The 25,921-nt window shown below is 43.1% G+C and overlaps 1 protein-coding gene across 1 annotated transcript; it reads left to right on the forward strand.

The window, feature by feature from the left end:
• Positions 1-7,415: 7,415 nt before the first annotated feature.
• On the forward strand, positions 7,416-25,899 carry LOC121454123 (interferon-induced protein with tetratricopeptide repeats 1-like). The gene is made up of 2 exons (XM_041661329.1): positions 7,416-7,894; positions 24,404-25,899. Exons 1-2 carry the CDS (start codon positions 7,416-7,418, stop codon positions 25,761-25,763), a joined length of 1,839 nt encoding a protein of 612 aa, XP_041517263.1. The 3' UTR covers positions 25,764-25,899.
• Positions 25,900-25,921: the final 22 nt, after the last annotated feature.

The raw sequence follows: 25,921 nt of genomic DNA on the forward strand, positions 1-25,921 counted from the left end.
CTTCCAACATCATGTTCAGGATATAGATTGTCATTCCAAAAAGCAGAAAAGGGAACATAGTGAGGAAATACTGAACCAAAGCAAGACCAAAAACCAGCTGGGCAATATACAAACTTTACCTCTCCATGTTTGATGTCAAAATGCTCTTCAGATCTCCAGCTCCTTTCAGCTTTGTTGACTGGGACATGCTTGTGCCCATTATAGTGATGGCAGGAAGTATGGTGGTATACAGACAGACACAGTTCTGGGGAAGGAACTGGGAAAACTGTATCTGGATTAGTGGGAAGCAGGAAGAGAAGGACACCCTGGCCCTGGCTTGAGCATCGAAGAGCTCAAAGCTGGCCCGTAGTGACACACCTCCTCCAACAAGGTCATTCCTCCTAGTAGCACCCTTCCCTAAGGGATCTCTGGTGGCTATTTTTATTCAAACCACCACAGGGACTGGCTTGAACACAGAGCCTGTGGAGGTTTGAATAGGTATGACCCCGATAAACTCAAGTGCTTAAATGCTTAGCCTATAGGGAATGGCACTATTAGGAGGTGCGGCCTTGATGGAAGAAGTATGGCCTTGGCAGAGGAAGTGTGTCACTGTGGATGAAGGTTTTAAGTTCCCACATGCTCAAGAGACACACAGTGTGGGACACATGTCTCTTCTGTTGCCTACATCTTGACAGATGTAGAATTCCCAGTTCCTCCAACACTATCTTTGCCTTTACACTGTCAAGGTTGCTGCCATGATGATAACGGACTAAACCTCTAAAACTGTAAGCCAGCCCATAATAACTGATTTCCTTTATAAGAATTGCTGTGGTCATGGTGTATTTTCACAGCAATAAAAAACCTAAATAAGATAGGAGCTTACAGAAACAAAAGGAAGCAGTTCCGTGTGAAGTAATGGGAAGAATCTACACTGACTGTCACTCATTTTCAGTGCTGGCCTACTGTTCCACAACTTTTCTGTGTTCATAGAAAGACTTATCTATTTACCCCACGTGGAAGACACTGACAGACAGGAGAAATTCCATGTAAGTACAGCATGGTGAGTCAATCAATTTATTGGAGCTACTCACAGAAATGCAAGTGAACTGGGGCAGCTGCATCACCAAAAAAGCCCAGCCCACAGCTCAAAGAGGGGCAGCCTTAAAGCAAAGGAAAAGCCAGTTTTGAGTTAAATGGGTTCCTTTCAATCACACTTTAGAAAATGCATTTATAGTGTTCATTGCACCAGGTGAGAATAAGACCACTACCACAATGTGAGCCAAATTTTAGTAAGCTTGATTTCATTGGGGCGTACCCAAGAGCTGGGTAATGGCTGCCTCCTGAATTGTGTTAAAGAGAGCAGCCCTGAACCCATTTTTAGGCCCTTTTTAAGGAGTAAAATCACAAGTAGCTTGCAAAGCAGATTTACAGAAGAGAGACAACAGGACGATAAGGAAATGCAGAAATATCTCAAGAAACATCATTGTGGTCACCATGCAATTAGAGAAGATGACTAGGGAGGGTAAGAAGGATTCTCAAAAACAAGTCAAGATCATGGGTTGATGTTAGGGCCCAGTTCTAGCCCAGATCATAAATTATTTCTCTAGACCAGACCCCAACATAAACTCTGTCTCTTGACTGGCGTGGAGGAGACAGAAATAAAGACACAACTCACAAGGCTTAATTGGTAGGGAGATTCTCAGTGGTCCCTCATGAAGTCCTGAGTTCACATCCTAAAGACCTCCTCTCGTTTATTCTCCAAACAGCTTTCATACCAACACACAAACTGAGGGGGAAATACACCAACATTGTGTTTCCTAGGTATTCAGGTGAATGACATTTTGTCACGTCCCAAACTACCAGTCTGCTGTGTATGCTAGCTGTCATGTAAGCTTGAATCAGCATCACTATAAGGCATCTTCTAAATTACAAAGAAAGGAACAACAACATCTTGACGTTTTGTTGGGGCAGCGACAGCCTGTCTGCAGGGCTATGTGACAACCTCAGGTGGGGCCTATGGCTTCAGAGCCTGGCTGCCACACCATACAGAAATACGGGCCTACAGGTTGAGGCAGGTCAGGATCCAGAAAAGAGACTTAAAAGCAGTGACTCAGCTCTTACAGGAAATGGAAACTGATGTTTAGCAATACAGCATAATGAGTTCTGTTTTCATAATCAGGCAGGCATATTCCTCATTTCCTCCTTGACTTATGCTTTCCTGTCAAATCTTTGATGGGGGTGTCTTTGCTGGTGGCCATGTCAGAAGAGCAAAAGATGGCAGTTGAAGTTCAAAGTATCAACCCACCAGGAGGAAACTCTCTGATAGGTCAATCTCTAACACATCAGACCCAGAGATCACAATCCCTGGAACGTCTTTGGCTTCTGCTACGCCATCACATGATTGCTGCTGCTATCATTTTCTGGTATCTGGCATGGTGTGATTGTGTGTGCACACTTTCCCACTGCCTGTAATGCAGCATCTTTCTCTCATGGAAACATCCCATTCCACTGGGCATTATTATTATGAAGATGGTTTCTTCCTAAGCTATACTACCTAAATGATAATAATGATAATGTCAGTTTAGATAGAGTTTTCATGGTTAAAAATATAAACAAGGAAGTGTCACACTGTTGCAACACATAAGTTTCTATTGAGGAGCCATACAGATTGTGACTTAATGATTAAGAAAAGGTTAATGATTAAGAAAAAATTTTAATTTTTGAGTCCCAGTTAGTCCAGTGAGCTTAATTTCTTTTAAGCTCAATTTTGGGATATGTGGTCATGGGTTTCAGAGTGCCCCACAGGTGAAACAGAATATTGAAAAGTACTTAAATTTAGACTAAGATGTTTTTGTCAAATAGCTTTGAGATGAAAAACCCAAGAAGATAATCTAAAGCTTTAGAAAGGCATCTGAGATCTTCTTAGGTGACAAGTGCATGGAGCGATACAAGGCAGTTGGCAAGTTTTGGCCCGGTACCTTTGGCATGCAGATTGTTCTGCCAGGTTAGATCCATCATCTGTTGTGGCTCTCCTGAGCCCCCAAGTCAGAATATGATGTAGGAGGTCCTTCTGTCTATGTGTTGCTTTCATTGGTTAATAAAGGAACTGCTTTGGGCCTATAGCAGAGCCATAGGAGAACAGAGCTAGGCAGGGAAAACTAAATGGAATGCTGGGAAGAAGAGGCAGAAAGAGAAGCCATGGATTCTTCACCTGAGACAGATGCCAGTTAGAATCTTGCTGGTAAGCCACAGCCACATGGCGATACACAGATTAGTGGAGATGGGTTAAATTAAGATGTAAGAGTTAGCTAGTAATAAGTTAGAGCTAATGGACCAATCAGTTCTTTAATGAACATGGTTTCTGTGTGATTACTTGGGTTCTGGGCATCCGGAATAAACAAGTGGCCATCCTGTTACAAGAATATGACTTGATATCTCCTGAACTGATTCAGGAAGATCTTTATCAAAGCACAGTTGGGTCTCAGGGACAACAGATAGTCTGGGGTTTGAATTCTTGGGGATCATCCTCTTTAGCAAGTTAATTTGCCTGGTGGTTACCCTGAGTTTGGGGGCTTTGTATTTTGGTGTCCTGGCCAGTGAATGATAGGCAATTCACTTGGCACTACATGGCCTCTAGCAACTGGACAATTTTATACTTATTTTTAATAATCTTTCCCTCTGAGGTGACTAAGTCCCTCTGTTTATATATCTGTCTATGGACATGAACCATGGCAAAAGCATATTGGCTGTCTGTGTCAATGTTCACTGTTTTCCTTTAGTCCATTTTTTTTTCTTGTTTTTTGAAACAGAGTTTCTCTGTAGCTTTGGTGCCTATCCTGAAACTAGCTCTTGTAGACCAGGCTGGCCTGGTACTCACAGAGATCCACCTGCCTCTGCCTCCCAAGTACTGGGATTAAAGGCTTATACCACCAGTGCCTGGCCCTTCAGTCCATCTTAAAGCCTATTTCAGGACAATTATGTCTTTTCTCGGGACCTTTCTGCTCTTGACCAATCCTGCCTTCACATACCTGGTTACATCTTGAATAAAATTGCTTCCAGTCATGTAGAAATCTGCATCTCTGGTCGTCAGGGGGTATGTGTCAGGTCAGGTTGCCTACCTTGGATGACATTCAGCATCCCAGGCAGTCATGTTTGGAGTCCTCAGGGTTATTGACAGGAATTAATGACCAAGGATTAATCAAAAGTCAGTCTGTGCTTATGTAAAAGAAAGGCCTCAATACTGGCATTAGACACGCACTGGCTGGAGGTATCGCTCAGCTGGGCTTCCATAGCATGGAACTGTGACCATTAGAGCCCATCCCAAAGAGAGCTTGTCAGTTTCTTTTTACAGGAATGGCAGTGGCTATGATGGCTCTTATACAAGAGGGCTGTCTTAGGGTTTCCCTTGCTGCAATGAAACACCATGATCAAAATCATGTTGGGGAGGAAAGAGTTTATTTGGCTTACACTTCAGCATTGCTGTTTACCCTTGAAAGAAGTTAGGACAAGAACTCAAATAGAACAGGTTCCCAGAGAGGGAGCTGATGTAGAAGCCATGGAGGCAGTTACTTACTGACTTGCTTCCCAAGGCTTGCTCAACCCAACTGCTTATAAAACCTAGGACCACCCCCAAAAAACCGACAAACTCATGGAAACTGAACAGTCAACTACTGAACCACACCTGGGTCAAGGAAGAAATCAAGAAAGAAATTAAAGTCTTCCTTGAATTTAATGAAAATAAAAGGACAACATACTCAAACCTATGGGACACAATGAAAGCAGTGCTAAGAGGAAAGTTCATAGCACTAAGTGCCCACTTAAAGAAAACGGAGAATGCATACATTGGGGACTTAAAAACACACCTGAAAGCTCTAGAAAAAAAAGAAGCAGACGCGCCCAGGAGAAGTAGAAGACTGGAAATAATAAAACTGAGGGCTGAAATCAACAAAATAGAAACGCAGAAAACAGTCCAAAGAATCAATGAAACAAAAAGCTGGTTCTTGGAGAAAATCAACAAGATCGATAAAACCTAGGACCAGCATCCCAGGGATGGCAGCACTCACAATGGGCTGGGCCCTCCTCCACTGATCACTAAATGAGAAAAATGACTTACAGCTGAATCTCAAGGAGACCTTTCCTTAGCTGATTTCCCTTGTTGACTCCAGCTTGTATCAAGTTGACACACAAAACCAGTCAGTACAATTGACCCCTTGCCAACTTCTGTTAAACCACAATGCTTCCTTTCTTATTCATCCTCAAGATCTTAAACACTTTAAAAGTTCCACAGTCTTTACAAATTCCAACACATTAAAATATCAGTTCTTTTAAAATAGCCAATTTCTTTGCAAATACAGTTTTTTAAAAGCCAAGTCTCTCAACTGTGGGCTCCAGTAAAATCCTTTTTACATAAAGAGAGAAATATCAGGGAACAGGCACAATCCAGTCAAAGCAAAATAAAATTCCAACCATCCAATTATCTGGGATCCACTCACAATTTTCTGGACTCCTGCAAAGGGCTTAGGTCACTTTTATCCCTTTGCCCTCTGCAGCACACACAGCTTGTCTTCTAGGCTCTGGCTGGCTCCATTCCCCAGCTGCTGCTGTTCTTGGTGGCCATCCTGTGGTACTGGAATCTTCAAAATGATGGGGTCCTTTTCTGCAACTGGGTTCTACTTTCACAAACAGCCTCTCATGCTATTTTCAAAGTTGCAAGCTTCAGCTTCTTTGCATGACCCCTTCTGTCTTGAGCCGTCAACTGCCACTGAAGTTGCATCTTCACCAAATGGCCTTTCTTGGCCTCTCATAGTACCAAACCTCAGCTGCTCTCTATGACCTCTTCATGCCTTCAAAACTTGTGTATAAAGACTGTATCATTTCTCAATTTCCCATTCTTGACTGTGTTATCAAACCATTTCTTTAAGGACATAAAAAAGAAGAACAAAATTAATTACCACTGTGGCCACAGAAATATATGTACCAGGTAGGTAATATAGCTCTTGCAGAAATGCATCCATTGTAGAAACAAGAAGGTTGTTAAATTTTGAATGGTGATGTTGTCTGCAATTATCTTGGGGTTGGTTTACAATATCCAAATTTATTTATTTATTTACCAATCAATTTAATATTTAGCTAGCAAATTAACTATTCTCCATTATAATTTTCAGAAAATTGTTGCAGGCATAATAATTCTTGGCTCTGTTATTGACCATTTTCTCAGGGATATAATATGAAAAACAAAGCTAAGTCCCAATACCAAATAACATAGGACTTTTCGTGACAGTGAGACACGTCTGCTCCTAGCAGCACTGATTTGCTGCAAAGAAGATGGTGGGCATAGAAAACCTCTGCATGGAGTTTTCTTTCATTTTTGGTAAAGTTAGTCACTTGGCAAAGAGACTGCCCTTGCCTCAACTGCTGAAGGTATGCTGTCTCAATTGGAATTTTTGTCCTCTCAACAAAGACACTCAAAAAGGCAACTACTAAAATTTGCCAAGACAAGGTAGGACAGTCTTAAATTTTCTTCTTCACAGAAAAGTCTACCAGATATTCTAGGCCTGTTGGCCAAAGATGGATGCTCCAACATTACTTGGATGTCAGCTGTTTCTGTCATTACTCTGAGTTTCGGAAGATGCTTGCTGTGCACTTCCTATATACTCAGGTAATAGTATATCCTTCTCAGTTCTTTGATGGTGTTGAATACAGATGGTTATGGTTAGTTTTTCTTAGCCATGATTGAAAGTAATTTAGGTACAAAGCTTTGGGTTTATCGAGAGAGGATAGGTAATATTTTCTCTGAATTTGCCAAAAACAAATGGACTGGACAATGTGAATGCAATTCTTACTTGATAATTGCTCCTATTGTACAAAGTTTCATTTGTTAAAGTTAATACCTTTCCTTTCTATTTAGACAATACCTGATAACTTTTCTTATTGTACATAGTTTTACTATATTACAGTTAAAACTCTTTTTATTTAGACAAAATGAGGGGCCTGTTTGGAGAAATCTGTTTGTATTGATTGTCCCAAGACCATGAGTAGAGTCTGACCTTGGTTCTGAGAGCAGAGTCCACATTCAACTGGCTGAGATGGACCAAAGAGTCACCAGCTGGAAGCAGATGGAACAGGTCATACAGGAAGAGGGGTAAAATCCATGAGTCATGGGCAAATGATATGGGAATACCCTCTGTATGTGGTGAATATGTTTTATTACCATTCGTTAATAAAGAAGTTTCTTTAGTCTATGACAGGGCAGATTATAAGCAGACTAGAATATATACAGATACATATAAATAATGGCACCTACAGAAGTTCATAAGGAAAGATGGACAGCAAACCAAGTGGTATGGACCACTTCTGGACTGCAGGGGAACTGGCCTGCAGATGGACTCTGCTATCCCTAAACTTCCCTTTTGCCATCCCATAAAATCCACACGATAATGGCCTCACTGCCAAGAACAATGTGCAGAACTTCAGTTCTTTTGACTGAGAAACAGTTGTATTGGGAAGATGCCAGTCTGGTCCTTTATGTTCACACTGCCTCCATCAACCTCTTTGTAACAGCATCTCCTGGTGCCATGAATGTCTCTCTCTGGACAGACAGTGTAACTGACATGTCTGTCAGTTCCAGAGCCTTCTGCCCATCAGTTCAGATGAGAAAGCAAGAAGGAAAATCCCTGGTTGTCCACAGTTTCACTGAGGAGAACCTGAAGGCTTTAGTTTTTCACTTTCCAGTTTCAATTTCCTACTGGTGTGTGCCACTCCTCACTTCCCTTTATGGAGCTGTTTCCCAGCTTATATCTGAGAGTCCAGTGGGGGTGAAAGTCCACAGCAGAGCAGAGCATCAAGGAGGGATCCTGAGGAGTCCTGTCCCGGTGAAAGTCCAGAGAACTTCAGCCACCTTCACAGCCACCATGGGGTAGGGATTCCCCTGCTCTGCAGTTTGAGTGAACCCAGGACACAGACATTTGCTTGTGGCCAGTTCTGACTAAGTCTGCTTACATTCTTTTGTTCTCTCTTGTGGCTTCTCTTTCTACTACTCAGAAAGGAATAAGGAGGCTCATTGTACTGAGGATCCAGGAAATTTGTTTAATGATTGTTAATATTTGCATGGGACTGAATGGGTGAACAGATGCTTGCTTCAGTTTGTAAGCCTGTCTCACACATGTAGTTCAAAATCCCTGGGTGATACATAAGCATGCTCATCCCATACAGAGAGACGGTTACCAATGAGAGCTTCAGGAATGGAACAAGGTAGCACTCTATGTAATTAGAGCCCTAAAGGAGAGCAGCTGCTGAGAGTGTTCTGCTTGCCGTATCCTGACCCCACACGTTCACTCCCCTTGAAATGTACCCAACAGACCCCCAGAGGATCTTTTGAGATGCTGCTCAAGGTTGCTGGTCCAAGTGCTTTTTGCTCACCCTGGCTGGGTTAAACTAAGAGAGAACACATTTTTTTCTGTCCCTCAGTAAGAGACAAAAATGTAGAAATTCTAATATATTTGATGAGAGCTATTTAAATATTTCCCTGCAAGAAACTAAATATGCCGAGGAATATAAGCATGTATGTGTGTATATAAACATATACATATGTATATTCACATCCATCCATTCATATATATAGCATAAAGAAATGCTAGGCACCTGGAGTCTTTTTGTTTTTTCGTTGTTTTTGGTTTTCGAGACAGGGTTTCTCTGTGGTTTTAGAGACTGTCCTGGAACTAGCTCTTATAGACCAGGCTCCTCGTGAATTCATAGAGATCCCCCTGCCTGTGCCTACCAAGGGCTGGGATTAAAGGAGTGAGATACCACCACTGGGCTTCAGCTCTGTGTGAAGTCCTTTTATGTAAATGTCTCTGACTTTTATGTTTGAAATTGCCCTCTGGCTATAAAGTGTCAGTCAGTAGAGTGTTTTCTCTTGAATCTAGGGCTACAGATTCTCTCTTTCATAGGCAACTATTGTATGTTCTTGCACATAGAAGCATCTACAGAACGTGAGGATGGAGGAGGCTGAGAGTTTCTGTTGTATGATGAGAGAGATTACAAAAACCACAGAGGTATAAAATTGTGAAATAAATTAAACAAGAGGGCAGAAGACACTAAGGGCTGTCAGGTGACAGTCACGGTCATAGGGCCAATGGCTAAGCTGTGCCTGGAGCTACAGTACCCATGACTCTAGCAGGTGGCTAGGACTGTGTTTTGCAATTGAGTGCCTGCAGTGTGAGAAAGGCTGGAGATTTCCAAGTGCACAGGGGAGGTTGGATGCTGAGATCTCCAAGTGCACGTGCGCAGTGGGATCCAAATTGCTCTCTGTCCCAGTTGCCCACACAAATGGCGGCTGCCTCTGTGCTGGTCAGCTTTCCTGCCTCAAGAGCTTATGCACAAGTGCATGTGCCTCCCTCTTGGGGCACAGTTCCCCAAAAGGATCCTTGGGGGCCTCCCAGTCAAGGAGATCTCCATAGACAAATGGTGTCTCGATTTCAGAGTGTTCTTAGCAACCATTCAAATGTCTTTATTTCCCATAATGCAAGTACACCATCTCTAATTCCTGCTGTGGGTTGCTGTAGGCAGGGAAATCAAAAAAGCAGGATTGAACATGATGTCCATGGACCATGATTAATGTTCCTATAGAAAAAGCCCATCCTTTCTACGTGCTTGGGAAAAGAAGGAGTAAACATGCATTTAGTGCTTTCAGAGACAGAGACAGAAAGAATCAGAGAAGAAGAAATTCAGGGCTCTCTGCAAAAACCGTGGCCAGCAGAGTAATGGTCTGCACGAGGCAAGAAGGAAATGTGGTGGAACACTCCTTAGTCAGCCAGTGTTGTTCACACCTCTAGATGCTGGCTCCAGGGGGTTGTGCAAAGGTGGAGATAGAGTACCAAAGTCTAATAAACTAGAAGCAAACTTTATCCCAGAAACAAGAATCCTGTCAAAAATAAAATAAAAAATCTCTATGGAGCACAAAACGCTTATCAGCTAGCTGAGACCACAGCCAGAGATGGATTTTGTTAGGCTGTGGTAAAAGGCCAGTTTCTGAATCCACCTTTTTATAGTAGGGGCACCAAGCATTAGGTTTGAACAAAGGAATTTTTTAAATCTCAAGGTAAAACTCAGATACAGATTGCCTTATTTTACAATCTGCATTAACAGAGTTTTTTAGTTAAACCAGGGTTTGTAATTAATCTCTTGTCTTCCTTGATACTTCCAGGAAGTGTTTACTGAAGCCCTGGGATCTCCCCTTTGATGCTGCCAGTTTCACATAGCAGGAATAAAGAATAATGCAGAGGTCATATATCTATTTCCTAAAAGTTGACTCAGCTCATATCTGTAGGGTAGCACTCAGTTTGCAGAGAGATGCTTTGTCCTTGTAAATAGAGCTATGGGTTGTAAAGTGAAATAACCCATTTTTCATAGTTTATCCTCAAGCTGCTGAGAGAGCTGCTGACAGTCTGTTCTCATTTTCCTAGATGTACAACTTTATATATTTTTATTTCTACATTCCTGTTTCTGGAATCTACATTTTTATATTCATAGTCTTGGACTCTTCACTAAAGTCTGACCCTGAGAAGTTTGTTGTGAGTTTATTTAAGACCAGTTGACTATGAAAAAACTTGTGACAGAGAGAGAGAGAGAGAGAGAGAGAGAGAAGACAGACAGACAGACAGAGAGACAAGCATACAGCTAAAAAAACTTCTTACGCTTTCATCTCTTTCTAGCTTTGCTTATCAAATGTTATAGTTAAAGACCTGAGTATAGGAACAATGACCATCCACTCCTAGAGAAACTTAACAAATATCCAAATAATTGTGTCCAACATCAATTGAACTCTGCCAGACGCTCATGATTGGAAACAGAAATAGAAGTATTTTATTATGAAACAGTGTTCTGGAAATTAGAATGAACGAGTTAGACAAGGTATAAGCCCAAAAATCATTGGGCTATGGAGATACAGCATATCAAAGAGCCGTGGCTCCTCTGTTGCTTGGTACATCAAGGACATTTTGAGCATCCTCTGTCCATTACATGAAGCCTAGGGAAGAAAGGGCTGTCAGTGTTTCTATTCAATAGGCCTTTTTTTTTTCCATATTCACTGATGCCGCTCTCTCTTGGGACCCCAATCTCACACAACTCTCTGTAAAATCTGAAATACCACTTGACAAGAGGAGGAAGCATCACATTGTTTCCCATGGAGATTTAAACTGGTGCTGGAGAGATGGCTCAGTGGTAAAGGGCTTGCCAAGCAAGCGTGAGAATGGCAGTCTCAGTGCTAATACTGAGAGCAGAGCTGCCAACCACTGTCTTTCCTTCTCAGAAAACAAGCAGGTGAAGCCAAGTGCCTAATGCTGTCCACCAGCCTTCATAGGTGGGCCTTGGCATTTGCAGCCCCTCCACAAACACAATTTAAATGCCATGGGAAAAGGAGGAGGATGGAGAGAACAAGGCTTAGAAGAAGCCCCTAAGAAAAGTTAATTCCTGATCGTTATGACTGCTTTAAAAATATGTTTTTACTTTTCCTTAATCTACTTTAATGTATTCTTCCACATAGTTTTTGTTTATTTTTGCTGTTAGAATCCAATAACATTTCTCCCTTTCTTTTCCTTTCCTCTTTCAAGCCCCTCACATTTACTCTCCCTGCTCTCCTCCAAATTCATTGCCTCTTTAGTTTATTCATTGTTTTGTAAGCGTGTATATAAACATAGATATGTGTGTGTTCCTGTCCAGCATTTATACTGTTTCTTGTTATGTATGCTATCAGGGTTGAACATCTGGTGCTGCACAGCCTAGCCTGAGTGATACCACCTCTCCAATCCCCACTGTACTGGTTGTTCATTGTTCTTTGTGTATCATTGAGGCTTCACTGACTCTTCCTATCTGATCTGTATGTTTCCTGTCCATTGTTGTTATCCTTGCTCAGTTCATCTTTGGCCATTCATACTAGTGAAATTTTCAAAAAGTTTGGAGGTGAATTCTATCTCTGCTCTTATGTAGAGAAATGGTATTCGAAACCAATAAAAGACTGTCAGATTCCCAAAATGGGAGGGGCATCTATCCATCAAGTCCCTTACTGAGATGAATGCTTCTCTAAATCAAAAGCCCCTGTCTCAGATTAATTGCTTCCAGATTGTCACTTCTAACCCTCTAATTTGTGGGAAAGTATTGATTTTATTTTCCTTTTTCTGTCTCCTTATTTTGTAACCCTGCCAGAATGCTCTGAGACAAGGTTAAAATCTATTTTTTCTGAACGCATCTCTAACCTTCAAAGAGACTGAACTTTTGCCTGACTTGAAACCAAGTTAAAAATTGGGCCTGAGCACATACAATTTTTTACACAATCACTCAGATAACAAGGACAGACAGCTCAAACACACACACCAGACAGACCACAGACCACAAACTATAGGAAGGTGGAAACGCAGGGAGAAAACTGAGGAATACACCCTGGAGCTCTGTACCCACCCCTGGGATCTAGACATATGCCATGATTTAAACCATTCTTGCAACATTTTCTCGTGGGTGCTTTTTCCATCCTAAATGGTGAATAAATTATTTTAGTATATCCTTCCTACGCTATTTTTGCATTCAGTTGTATGAGAGACTTTAAAATCTGCCCAAAAGAACCTCTTTCTTCAAATCAACAACTTAGAGATGCTAAATCAAGAAGTCAAAAATCATTTGGCTATACTAATGTCCAAATTGTGTCCCTGTCCAAATCAGCCTCAAGAAGACTACTTATCTATGGATAAAGTTAGGGGAAGGTGATTAAAGTTAGCTGACGATGCAAGGGTGGGCTCTTCTGCTACAGGACTGGGAGGATTTCCTACAACAACAAAACAAGAAAACAGAAAAGAGTTCTCAGAGTTCATAGCACAGACAAGAAACACTACATGCGGATCTAGCAGGAATGTGGTCCTCTGCACGTTAGGAAGAAACACCTACCAGGTGAGGTGCCATACAGGCAGGCTCTTTGATGTCATGGCAATTAATGTCTTAGAATGTGGAAAGCCCATTCAGATTCCCTCTCCACTATTGCTAGGACTTGTAGCTGGGATCATCCTTGAAGATTCCTGACAATTTCTCCAGCATCGGGATTCTCCCCAACCCGATATTGAGCCCCTCTATCACGGTACCTCTTACATTACTCTTCCCCTCTGTCCTATCCCTGACTCGATCCTGGCACAAGTTTACACAGAAGATTTAATTATTTTCCCTTCCTGGGACTCTGATGTGTGTGTCTCTTAGGGTCCCCCTTTTGTGTAGTGTGGAGCAGTGTCACCACTCTGTAGTAGGAGCAGCGTGCTGCGTCCTGCCACCCGGCTAGCTTTACACCCATAATAATTACACTTAAACTGTATTCTTTTGAACACTGCTTGGCCCATTATTTCTAGCCTCTTATTGGCTAATTCTCACATCTTGATTAACCCATTTCTAATAATCTGTGTAGTGCCAAGAGCTGGTGGCTTACCAGGGAGATTCTTAACCTGCTTCCTTCTCAGAGAGGAGAGGCATGGTGTCTGCCTGAATCTGCTTCTTTCTCCCAGCATTCTGTTCTGTTTACTCTGCCTACCTGATTTTCTGTCCTATCAAAGGACAAGCAGTTTCTTTATTAATTAACCAATGAAAGCAACTGATAGACAAATGACCCACCTCCATCATTTCCCCCTTTTCTGTTTAAACAAAAAAGAAGGCTTTCATTTTAACATAGTACAATTACATATAGCAAAACATTATAAAGCAAGAATTACTGTTACAATATTTATATCTATTTTATCTTTTATCATAACTAAGGAAAGCTATAACTATAACTAACCATTCTTCAACTCCATCAAAGACTCCAGAAGGATATAACATTACCTAAGCAAACAAGAAGTTCAAAACTCTAAAAATGGCAGAGACAACTTGGTGCCTGGACAGTCACCCAAAGTTCCTCTGTACCATTGGGGCATCCATCTTCAGCCTATAGGCCCATAGTATCCAGCAGACTTTTCCATGAAGCAGGAAATTTCAAAGACAGTTCAATCACTTTCTGCTATGTCCTGCAGAATGTCTCACAGACTCTTTCATGAATCAGGAACCCTGAAAGAACATCTCACCTTTAGGCAAGTTCAGCAGTCCTCTCTCTGCAGGTTCTTTGTGTCCAGATCATGCATCAGTCCAGGCAAGAGCAGTTTCTTGCCCAAATGGCTAACCAACTCCATAAGGAGCCTCTTCGATGCTCATCTTCCTTTTGAAGTAGATGGTGCTGCCAGGAGCAGACATGTCTCATTGTCATGAAAAGCCCTAAGTTATTAAAACATTTAATGTCATATTCTGTAGTCTTTGAAATATATGAAGAATGCCTATCTAAAATATATCTAGGCACTTCTAGAAAATTTAACTAACATGACTACAAGCTTGATTATTATTAATGATTATCCATTAACAACCTAGATACATTTTTACATAAACTACACAATCACAATACCTTAATCAAGATTAGAAATACACATACATATAACAAGATTGACCTTAAATTTATATCAATAAAGTCAAATCCATACCAATGCAAATTATTCGTATCTATATCATATCCCCCTTTAAATGTAAAAGAACATTTATAAACAATATTTGGGAATATGGGCTCAGTTATTTCTCTCCAAACTTCTTCCTCCTGTACAGGGACGCTGTTATTTAGGTCTTTCATGGTGTAACCTGTGTGCCAGGTTCATCTCAGTTGGCAGTTGAGCGAAGTAATTTTTTGAGGGTTTTTACAGCAACCTTTCAGGAGGGCATGGTCTATCATACCATATTGGGATAGAAGCAATCCACAGGGTCTCATCCTCTGTGAAAACAAAAGAAGACCCTCTCCAAAGCATCATATCCTTAGGCCCAAATTCTGAAATCATAATACCCTTATGATATCCATTCTGGTTCCGCTTGGCAGCCCATATAATGAAATGTCTCTCTGTACTTAGCTCCCTTATAGTCAAAAACTTTAAAGAAAACACAATAATACAAAGAATCCAGACTCTCTGTGAATTTTCCATTTTTACGTGGCTTCTTTTTACTCTATCATTCTATTTTCTCTCTTTAAAGACTTTACCCTTTTTTTTAAACCATTAACTTTATTCTCTATATTTTTCTTCTTCTCTCTCTCAAGCCTACGTACATTCATCCAACACTGTGATCCATTTATAGGTCTTCTGTGTCTGAAATCTGTTTTATTGTGAATCTGTAATTTTTTTACTATCCAGGACCATTTCTTAAAATGTTAAGCACTTCTTAAAAACTTAAGTTGCACCATGTAGGGGTAATATGGTACTGCCTGTTTACTGCCAGTCTAAACCTTAATTGCGCTGTTATTATGGTAATTACGATCATTCCTGCTTGAGGTCAGCACAGTTCACAGGAGCTGCCGCTCCTGCCTTAGATCCATTTGTTGCCCCTGAGCTGCACACAGTTCCAGGCACACAGCAAGCCCACATTGGTGCCGTACTCAGCAGTTTAACTCTGAGACTGAGTGTGTGGCACAGAAACTCTTTTCATCCAAGTTACAGCCAAATCTGACAAGCAGAGCACTGCACAGTCTGAAAACATGTCTCTGGATGTTGGCAGGAATCCGCCATGCTCTTCTGCCTGCCTAAGCCTGATTCTGCCTTCTGCCCAGGTGCAGGCGGGGAGTGCTGAGCCATGGGCACGGTCTCAGAGCACTCTCCTTCCAATCCCAAGCAAGAACACAAACATCCAGTCCCATAAGAGCCATTGAAATGCTTTAAAAGCCAGAGTTTGCGCTGGTGGCACAGCCCCAGGAAACCGTGCTTTAAAATGACATGGCTTTTTTCTGCCGCTATTGCTGAAACAGAAAATCTCTCTACAGCACGCCCTAGCAAATAGCAAAAGGCTGTGTTAAACTCTTTGTGTGTGTTTAAAATTAAGCTCTCTCTCAGGTTTTACGTGGAGTTCATTACCATGTTGGGTGCCACTCTGTAGTGTGGAGCGGTGTTGCCACTCTGTAGTAAGAGCAGTGTGCTATATATGCCTTTTTCTCTTATAGGGATACTCATGCTAGTGCCATAAAATCTTGATTATTTTAGCTTTATAGTGATTTCAATTCTTTATTTTTGTTTTTTTTTTTTTTTTTTTGCAGGGTGAGGTTGAATGTTTATTCAGGGGGTTATGGAGGAGGAAGGGTGAAGGGGGGGGGGACAGAAAGAGAGGGAGAGAGAGAGAGAGAGAGAGAGAGTAGAAGAGGAGAAAGAGACAGAGAAGGGGGAAGCAGAGAAGTGGGGAGAGAGGCAGAAGCGAAGCTGCCTCTCTGAGAGGAAGATGGAAAAAAGTCAATTCTTTGTTTTCAAACTCATTTTTATTACAGGAGCATCTTGGAGGTTTTCTAGCATTTTGACCTGTCACACGAAGCTTCCTTTGAGGTGATGGTGCTGTATTCTGGTCTTGTAGTATTTAAAACTGGTGTTCAGGGACTATAGCTGGGGTTTTCAGAAAACAGACTTGTTTTCAGACTTAACTGAAAGAAAGAAGACGAAGTTCCTACAGTTGAAAGACCCCAGTGCTGGGCAGTCTTTCAGGCTGAGGAGACCCTCCCAAGGAGCAGCGAGTCACTCTTTGGATGCAAATAGCAAGAGGCTTTATTAAGTACTTAAGTACACAGGTACCTGGGGCGACTTAGTCTTTCGGAAGACAAGCGCGCCTGCAGACTGGGGGAAGGTCTTTTTATAGGAAAGAGGGCAGCAGAAGCAGATTACAGAAGCAAATGCATCGTTAGTGGTCAGTTGGAATGGGGCAAGGGGCACAGGTGGTTTTTCCTCTCCCAGCACAGATGTATGGGAACAGATATCCTGTTAATTGATGTCCTGTCCTAATCTATGGATATAAAGATCCTGTTTTGCAGCCAGGGACCCTGACCTTACTCTGCACTTACAGTCGTTCGTCAAAAGCTTTGTGAAATGACGTTACAGCAGATAAGCTGGGATCTTTCATAGGGGGAGTTGTCTTCTTCTGTGAATTACTGACATTCTAAGTTGGGCACATGTGCTGACTATGCAAACGGGAGGTTCTCATTAGAGCAGGCCAGCTGCGGGTTCCTTATCGCTTGGGGCCAGGTGGCTGACCGGCTGACCGCAGATATCTCGCCTGGCTTCTCCGCCCTTGTTTTTAAGTCGAACTTCCCTGCTCTAATTACTTGCGTTGCTCCAAAGTTTAAGCCTTGCAAAATGGCATTACTGCTGCTTAGTGAGTGGGGGTCTTTCATTCCCCCCCCTTTTTTTTTATCATGGATTTAATCATAAATTCATGTGTTTAAAGACCTCTACGTCATTCTGCTTTAATATCTGATATTGCTGGGAGAGTACCATGGTTTGGATAACTGAAAGTCTGTCTTTTATAAATTGCACCAGGCGATTTAAAATGTAAGGGCCGATTGTAAAGATAAGAAGTAAAATAAGTAGGGGCCCAGCTATAATGGAAATTAAGGCTTTTAACCATGGTGATTTATTAAACCATCCTTTAAAATATCCTTGTTGAGAAGATAGTAGAACATCTCTAGGGTTTGCAGAATAGCTCTTAGCAAAACTATCTGAATGAGGCTTGAAAGTAACTACATGGTAGACATTGTGAACCACTGTAGACCCGAGAATAGCACCCAACATTGTGGCAATAATAGTCTATTGACTACAAAGAGCTTAACTCAGCCCTAAGAAACACATGGATGCCTTCTCCTAAGAGGCAAGTTTAGTATTATGAAGACAAATCTCTTTTGCTGTAGACACCGGGAGTGTTGTTCCTCAGCTCCAGAGAATGTGCCGGAGAAGTCAGTTTCGGTCCAGCTGGCACCACATGGCATTTACGAGTTTCCATTGCATCCCGTAGCATCAGCTTTATCCAAATGTACAGGGTTGTGTCCATTGTGAGAACTTTAACAAACAATGAGAGAAAATGCAATACAGGATGACAAATGTTTAAAACAAAACAGAAAGCCCTAAAGCCAGAGGACAGCCAATGAGGACATAAATATCTTTCAGTATTTGCAGGTATGAGAAACCAAAGCAAATACAGTTCGCACCCCCTCTGGCCTTCTACAACTTCCTACACACCCTCAGGTCAGACTTTTCCTGTCACCCTCTGCTCCTCTGGCCCAGCCAGACATTTACTTTAGACGACTCCTCTTTCCCTTCCCTTCTCTTTACTATTCCAGTCTCCTGCCTTCTCCTGCTTTCCACACAACACGAAAACTTTACCCAGGCTTCACATTTGTAGTCAAATTTCCAACACATAAGTACAGCATTAAAAAGTTTTAACATCCCATTGATATCTATTTTATCATTAAAACAAGATTTTTCTGTAGAAAAACAAAACCTGTCAAGAGGTAAGGAGGCTTTAGGTGTGTTTGCTTCTCTCTGCAGTTATCTGCACAAAACGGTCTGATCTGGAAAAGTCTCAAACTGTACTAAATAATTCCTGTCAATAGGTCCCAGACACACAAAGGAGGAACAGAACAGAATTGTCTTTTGCTTCTGCTGTCTGATATTATGCTTCAAAAGACATTAAAAATGAGCAGAGCCCTGTGGGTTTCCGACTTTAGGAAAGAAGAGCCTTAAAGGTGATGTAAGCCCATCTTACAGCAGATGTGCCTGCCCTGTGCAAGCCTTGAGCTCAGGATTCCATCATCAAGGCCAACCATTGTCAGCAGATACATGAGCAGCAGCTAACTAGCCAGGCAACAGAGCTAGTGGCAACGATGCCGGGGTGTTTTGAACCCAGAACAGGACAGGAGGGAGGGAGGTCTGTCCAGTCATTTTTGCTGGTCTCCAGGGCCAATTATATCAATTTGTTTTTTTAGAATCTTACTTATCCTATCTATCTGACCTGAGCTTTGAGGTTGGTAAGCTTAAGTTCCAATTGATCCCCAATGTCTTGGCCACACCCTAACTTGCCTGGGCAACAAAGGCAGGCCTATTATGGGACATGATTATCTTGGCCATCCCAAACCTTAGGATGATTTTTTTTTCTGATCTTCTTAGCCATTACATTGGGTGTCTCAATCTTGGTCAATGTATGATGGCTATCTTCTTTGGCAAATGCGTGGCCTCCTGGAGGCTCAAAATTTCTGCAGATGTCAACAGTCCTTTTTGTCTGTATATTGCTATATATATATATATATATATATATATATATATATATATATATGTGAGGGCAAAAGCATACCTGCTGTTAGTATAGACGTTTCCTCTGCCATCTGTAGAGCTTGTATCAAAGCCACAAGTTCAGCGTTCTGGTCGGGCCACCATCCCTGAAGGGAGGCTACTGGCCCAGATCATTTGCTTCCTGTCCACCAATGTTGCCCCCGCCTTCCGCTTACCTTCGGTCTTCTGTACCTGCTTAGCTCGGACCGCCAGCCTTGTACCCCTGGCAAGCTTCACCCTCATTTTCGGCTCTGCCTGGCACAGCTTAGCCTGCCATTTTGCCATTCGCCTGTCCTTTAGGCAGATGCTGGTAGGATCCATAGTCCATCGACGTCAGCCCAGCACAGGAGCAGTAGTCTGGCACAGGAGGGCACCTGTGGTAGCATGGTGACTGCTGTATCGCAGTCTGACATGGGTGAGGGGAGCAAGACTGTAGAGTGAGCAGTCAGGGCTCATGCAGGCTTTAGAGCAAGCACAGCATCAAGGCAGTTGCTAGGAGGTGAGGATTTCTTCAGCGGTGAAGGCAGGAGAGGTGGTCGTCCTGGTGAGGAGGGCGTGGTAGAGACAGAGGCAGACAAGCAGCCTGTGTCTCCTGCAGAACTGAAAACAGCAGCGAAAGCAAAAGTCCCTCGTTTGGTCAACAAAAGGCTTTGGTCATACATTCAGAAGTGACCAGGGAGGAACGAGTCATTTATTTGTCTTTTTCCCAAATTTATAGTTCGTAAGGTGTCCAGTTTGTATTCTTTACTCAGTTCCAGTGTCCCTCTTTATCTGTCTTTGATCTTCTGTTGCCCAGGCTCCTAATCTGTCTGAGTCCTATCTTTCTTTTGCTTCCCGCCTCTCTCTCTCTCTCTCTCTCTCTCTCTCTCTTGTGGCTACTGCTGTCTGCTGACCTTCAGAGGTTGGGTAAAATGCCTGTAAACTTTCATTAATCATTTAAGGAACACAGATTTTAACTGGCCCCTGGAGAACCTCTCTTATCTCGGCCGAATTAGTGGGGTGCCTTGCAGCCCCCGCCTGAGATTTGCCATGAGCCCAGCATTTTGACTGTCAGTTTCTCCCTTTAGAAGAATGAAAATAGATCCATATTTTTCTCTATGCACAAAACTGAAATCCAAACAAATTAAAGACCTTAACATAAAACCAACAATATTGAACCTTTTATAGAAGGAAAAAAGTTTAAAATTTATTTTAGCAAAGGATATAATCAACAGAACGTAATATCAACCTGTAGAATGGGGAGGTATCATGAGACATAAGGAACTTAGGAACTTAATCCTCATTAGTACAATTACGTCACAGACCAAAACTGTAAATTCTCAACAAATGAACTTGAAGTGACTGAAAGATATTTAAAATTTGTTTAAATATAACATCCTTAATCATCAGGGAAATGCAAATTAAACAATTTTGAGATTTTATCTTATTCTTGTAAAACTGACCAAGATTAAAAATATCATTTGACAATTTATGCTTACAGCTACTTTGAACATTAGCATGGTGGACTTTCAAAATTAGATAACATATTACCTTAAAAACTTAGCGACATCCTTTATATTATCATTGACAGAATCTGAAAACAACTCAAAATGCACCTTTTTTATATTAATAATAAATGAGAATCTTCGCCATGTTTTTTTTTTTTTATCACAAGCATATTATTTTAAAGTGACTTAATTTAATTTTCCCAATTTTTAAACCAGAGGCTTTTACCTGGATGCAGCACATGATGACTGGTATAGAGCATCCCCAGAAGACAGATGTTATTAGGGCTGGTAGGCCCTTTTAATGTCAGCTTATTCCATTAGCTACTACTCCTGAATCCACACTTATCATTTATCAACAGCCACAAGGAAATTTACTTGCAATCTCTTGCCCTACTGCCAAAATGGAAAGGTCCAGGTTCTTTAGGGGACCTTTGCTTTTTAATAGGGTATCCGACCCCAGAGAAATAGCCTACTGCAGGTTCCCAGGCTTAGTTCTGTGACCCTGGCGCTAGCACCAGCTATTTCCCCTGGGCAAGGGCCACAGATCTTTAGTACAAGGTTTTACATGGCATTTGCAGATGGGGGCTGCCATTCAGTCTCTAGCACCTTATTTTCTAAGGAAAACAAGCCTTCTCCACAGGGAACCCCACTGGGGATCCTCCCAGGACCTGGCTTCAGCCTCAGCTCTGTCCACAGTGAGCTCCTAGTTGTATAGCACAAGCTTCCCACATCCCATCTCTATACTCACAGCAATCTAGCAGCTTTTCTCTGAATGGGATTCCAGAGGCCCCAGGAGGCATTCCCTCCAGGGAACTTGTGAGGTCAGGATTGGTCCACTCAGTTCCTCTTAGCCCTCACACTGCCAGTAGCAGCTGGGAAGGCCTTTGCATTGGCTGTAGGGGGAGGGAACACCTTGGACTGTCTAAGGCAGCCCTCCTCCCCCAGTCCTCCCGTGCGGTGCTGGTGGACTTCAGGTCAGCAAGGGAGGACGTCATTTTCAGCACAGGGATTTCAGGGGGGCCACGGCTGCCCCCTTCTCTGACTCGGGCCAGGGTTGCTGCCATGCCCCGCCCTGCGTCCTGCTGAGAGGTTTGCTCAGAGCTGGAGCCAATTGCCCCGCCTAGGCCTGGCTCCAGGCTGTGCCTCAGGAGATCACAGTCCTGTTGCCTCCCCCCTCGCGACAGCAAGCAGGGCAGTTCAGCAGCAGAGCCTAGAGAAGTAAAGGAAGGGCAGACTGTCTGCATTTCTTTTGGATTTTCCTAGAGTTAGGGTCAAAGAGATGGTTATTTACTGCCCCATGGTACCAGATTTAGACTCGAGTACAAACAGATATACAAAACAAAGAACATATTAAGCACAAAAATACACAGACAATACAGATGCGCTGGCGCGGTTTCGGCATAATGCCGAAAGCAAAATTTCAGACGGAGACTCTGAGGATCCGGATTCCTCGTCTCCCAGAAGAATCACGTACCCTTCGGACTGTGGGGGTGCCCCGAACAATCCTATTCGGTAAGGATTCACAGAGTTACCGATGGGCCAGGCACCACATCCGGCCCCCAGATGCCTCTGAGACGTCTCCCAGGGCTGCGGTCGGGAGTGAGAGCCCGTCGGCTCCTCCGCGGGTCCGCCCGATACAGATCTAGTCAGCCAACTAGTACAGATTCGGTCGCAGGCACAAACACAGAAACACCGAAGCACAGACATTCACGGAAAACAATCGCTGGCCAGCTTACCTCCCGGTGGTGGGTCGGTGATCCCTGGGCAGGGGTCTCCAGATCTCGGTGGAACCTCCAAATGAAAGACCCCAGTGCTGGGCAGTCTTTCAGGCTGAGGAGACCCTCCCAAGGAGCAGCGAGTCACTCTTTGGATGCAAATAGCAAGAGGCTTTATTAAGTACTTAAGTACACAGGTACCTGGGGCGACTTAGTCTTTCGGAAGACAAGCGCGCCTGCAGACTGGGGGAAGGTCTTTTTATAGGAAAGAGGGCAGCAGAAGCAGATTACAGAAGCAAATGCATCGTTAGTGGTCAGTTGGAATGGGGCAAGGGGCACAGGTGGTTTTTCCTCTCCCAGCACAGATGTATGGGAACAGATATCCTGTTAATTGATGTCCTGTCCTAATCTATGGATATAAAGATCCTGTTTTGCAGCCAGGGACCCTGACCTTACTCTGCACTTACAGTCGTTCGTCAAAAGCTTTGTGAAATGACGTTACAGCAGATAAGCTGGGATCTTTCATAGGGGGAGTTGTCTTCTTCTGTGAATTACTGACATTCTAAGTTGGGCACATGTGCTGACTATGCAAACGGGAGGTTCTCATTAGAGCAGGCCAGCTGCGGGTTCCTTATCGCTTGGGGCCAGGTGGCTGACCGGCTGACCGCAGATATCTCGCCTGGCTTCTCCGCCCTTGTTTTTAAGTCGAACTTCCCTGCTCTAATTACTTGCGTTGCTCCAAAGTTTAAGCCTTGCAAAATGGCATTACTGCTGCTTAGTGAGTGGGGGTCTTTCACAGTAAAAGTTGAACCCAAAAGTGGGGGGTGCTATCCAGAGTCCTAAGGATTTTGATTATAACATTGTCAGGATAGAAGCATAAGAAATCGGTTGGCTGGTGAGTCCATCTGGATAATTCATGAGGTTTCTAAATAGCTGTCATGTTCTATTTATCAACACTTAAGGGCTCCAACCTAGAGTTTTCCGTTATGGGACAGACCTAACAGGGTATGGCACCTCTTGCTGCTATTCTTGGCATCTGATCAGATCAAAGTCAAAGACAGCTGATTTAAGCACTTTGACATCTCTGTCCTCTGGCAGACAATTACCAACAGGACCAAGGGCCTATTCCCGTCTAGCCATGGAAGACTCAAAGGTGCTGCTGTGGGTGCCTACAAACCCAAGTCACACAATTCTATTTCTTGCTCTCAACACAGATAGAAAAGCAGGAAACTCCTGTGGAGTTTATAACATATCCATGTGTTTATCCTCACCAATCTCCCCAAAGTCCAGAAACGGGAAACACTGATATTCCCTATACACAGATGGGTACAGTGTGATCCCAAGGCATGGGTGATACACTCTAGAAAAGAACTTGTCCTGCTCCATGGGGAGACAAGAAAGCACATGAAGTGTAGATGCATGTTTCAAATGCAGAGATTCTTTGTAACCCTAGGAGAGGACAGCTAAGTTGAGTCACCTCCCCCCTCCATTTATGTTGCCCAGTGAAAAAAGATCCAGAGAAAATCATATCCCTAGTGTCACAAGGCTGTCACAGTGCAGACAGCATGTCCATTTGTTCTGACTTAGCCTACTTCTGACAGGACAACAGCTGTTTGTGTCTAAGATGATAGGGAAGGACCTTCAATGACAAATAGTTCCTATTTAGGTCAGCTCAGGTGGCCAGCACTTGTACACATTGTCCTCACAGACAGTGGGAAAGGGGTAATAGTTTTGTAGAGTTCCACATCTCAGGGCAGGAGTCTGACAAGTATGTGAGCCGGCCTATATCTCTGTGACCATGTCCATTCGTGAATAAATGGATGAACTCAAAAGCTAAGATGGTAAGTACACGTACATGGACGTGCATGTGCAAAGAGACTCTGACAGTTCTAGTAAGTGAGGATTTGATGTAAAAAACAGATATCAAGAAATTCTAAATGGGCAAAATGTTAGATTTCCTGGAAATAAGCAAGAATGTTGTAAAATGTGCTTTGCATGGTGTCAGATTCTGGGCAGGTGGTCCATGAAAAATCTTCCTGCTTCCTTCTTGCAGAGAGAATGCTGGTGCTGATCAGGTCAAGGAGAATCTCCTTCAGCTGAGCTGTCACTTCACGTGGAGCTTGCTGTTTGAAGATGCTGACATACCTGATTTGGAAATGAGAATCTCGGAGGAGGTCGAGTTCCTAGACATCATGAGCCCAGTGAGGATGCACAACCTCCTGGCCTACGTGAGACACCGGAAAGGCCAGCATGAGGAAGCCCTGCAGAGCCTGAGAGAAGCAGAAGCCTTGGCTAGGAGAGAGCAGTTGGGCAAGAAAATGCTGGTGACCTGGGGCAACTGTGCCTGGGTGCATTACCACATGGGCAGCTTGGCAGAAGCCCAGAGCTACCTGGACAAGGTGGAGAATGCGTGCAAGGACGTTGCAAATCCCTTCCGCTACAGGATGGAGTGTGCCGAGATGCACTGTGAGGAAGGCTGGGCCTTGCTGAAGTGTGGAGGACGGAATTGTAGACGAGCCCTGGCCTGCTTTGCAAAAGCTCTGAAAACTGAGCCTGAAAACCGCGAATACAGCATTGGCTATGCTGTCGCCGCCTATCGTGAAGACAATGATGACAATAATGTATCTCTGGAACCACTAAGGAAGGCTGTTAGGTTAAATCCAGCAGATCCATATATTAAAGTTTATCTTGCCCTGAAACTTCAGAGTGTAGGAGAAAATGACGAAGCAGAAAGACACATTGAAGAAGCCCTCAGTAGCGAGTCCTGTCGAACCTATGTCTTTCGTCATGCAGCCAAGTATTACCGCAATAAAGGCTGCATAGACCAAGCTCTCCAACTACTAAAGCAGGCCTTGGAATCATCAGGTGACTCTGGCTACCTGCATTTCCAAATAGGGCTCTGTTACAAGCAACAAATGATCCAACTGAAGACTGAGCCTGGTGAGCGGGACAGCATGGAGGAAAAGGCACAACTGGCCATCTCTGAATTTCAGAAGACTGTGGATCTGAGGCCCACGTTTGAGATGGCTTATGTTTGCATGGCTGAAGTACAGGCAGACATTCGCCAATATGAAGAAGCTGAGGCAAATTTCCAGATAGCGCTGAACATGCAGAACCTTAGGGGGCACATAAAGCAGGATATTCATTTCCGCTATGGCCGTTACCAGTTATTTCATCAAAAATCAGAGGACATGGCGATCACCCACTACTTAAAAGGTCTACAAATAGAAGAAAAGTCCTATGCCCAAAGGAAACTACTCAATGCTTTGGAGAAAGTGGCTGAAAGATGGGTTCAGCGGAATTATCGACCTGTGGAGAGCACCAACCTCCTTGGGTTAGTCCACAAGCTGAAAGAACAAGGTCGTGCTGTGCTAAGAGAGGGCTCTGAGGCTCACTGTATTGATGAACCCTGAGTTCTGACTGCAGCTCACCTCTGCAAAGATAATGTAGTCATCACTGAGATTCCATCCCTCCTCTTTGACTGCTTTCCCAAGAACTGCGTACTTGCTGGAATCCAAGTACCTAAATGCGTTGGCTCCTGCCACGTCTTTCTCGCCCTTATTGTTCTGTC

Source organism: Microtus oregoni, unplaced genomic scaffold (assembly GCF_018167655.1).
Source record: "Microtus oregoni isolate MIOR12 unplaced genomic scaffold, Mior012 000012F_ref0000307, whole genome shotgun sequence".
NCBI lineage: Eukaryota > Metazoa > Chordata > Mammalia > Rodentia > Cricetidae > Microtus > Microtus oregoni.

Excerpts from the sequence above, each read along its gene's own strand:
- LOC121454123 (XM_041661329.1), top strand. The coding sequence starts at position 7,416 with ATGGCCTCACTGCCAAGAACAATGTGCAGAACTTCAGTTCTTTTGACT. Across the intron at positions 7,895-24,403 it reads ACCTTCACAGCCACCATGGG|AGAGAATGCTGGTGCTGATC; the intron begins GTAGGGATTCCC and ends TCCTTCTTGCAG.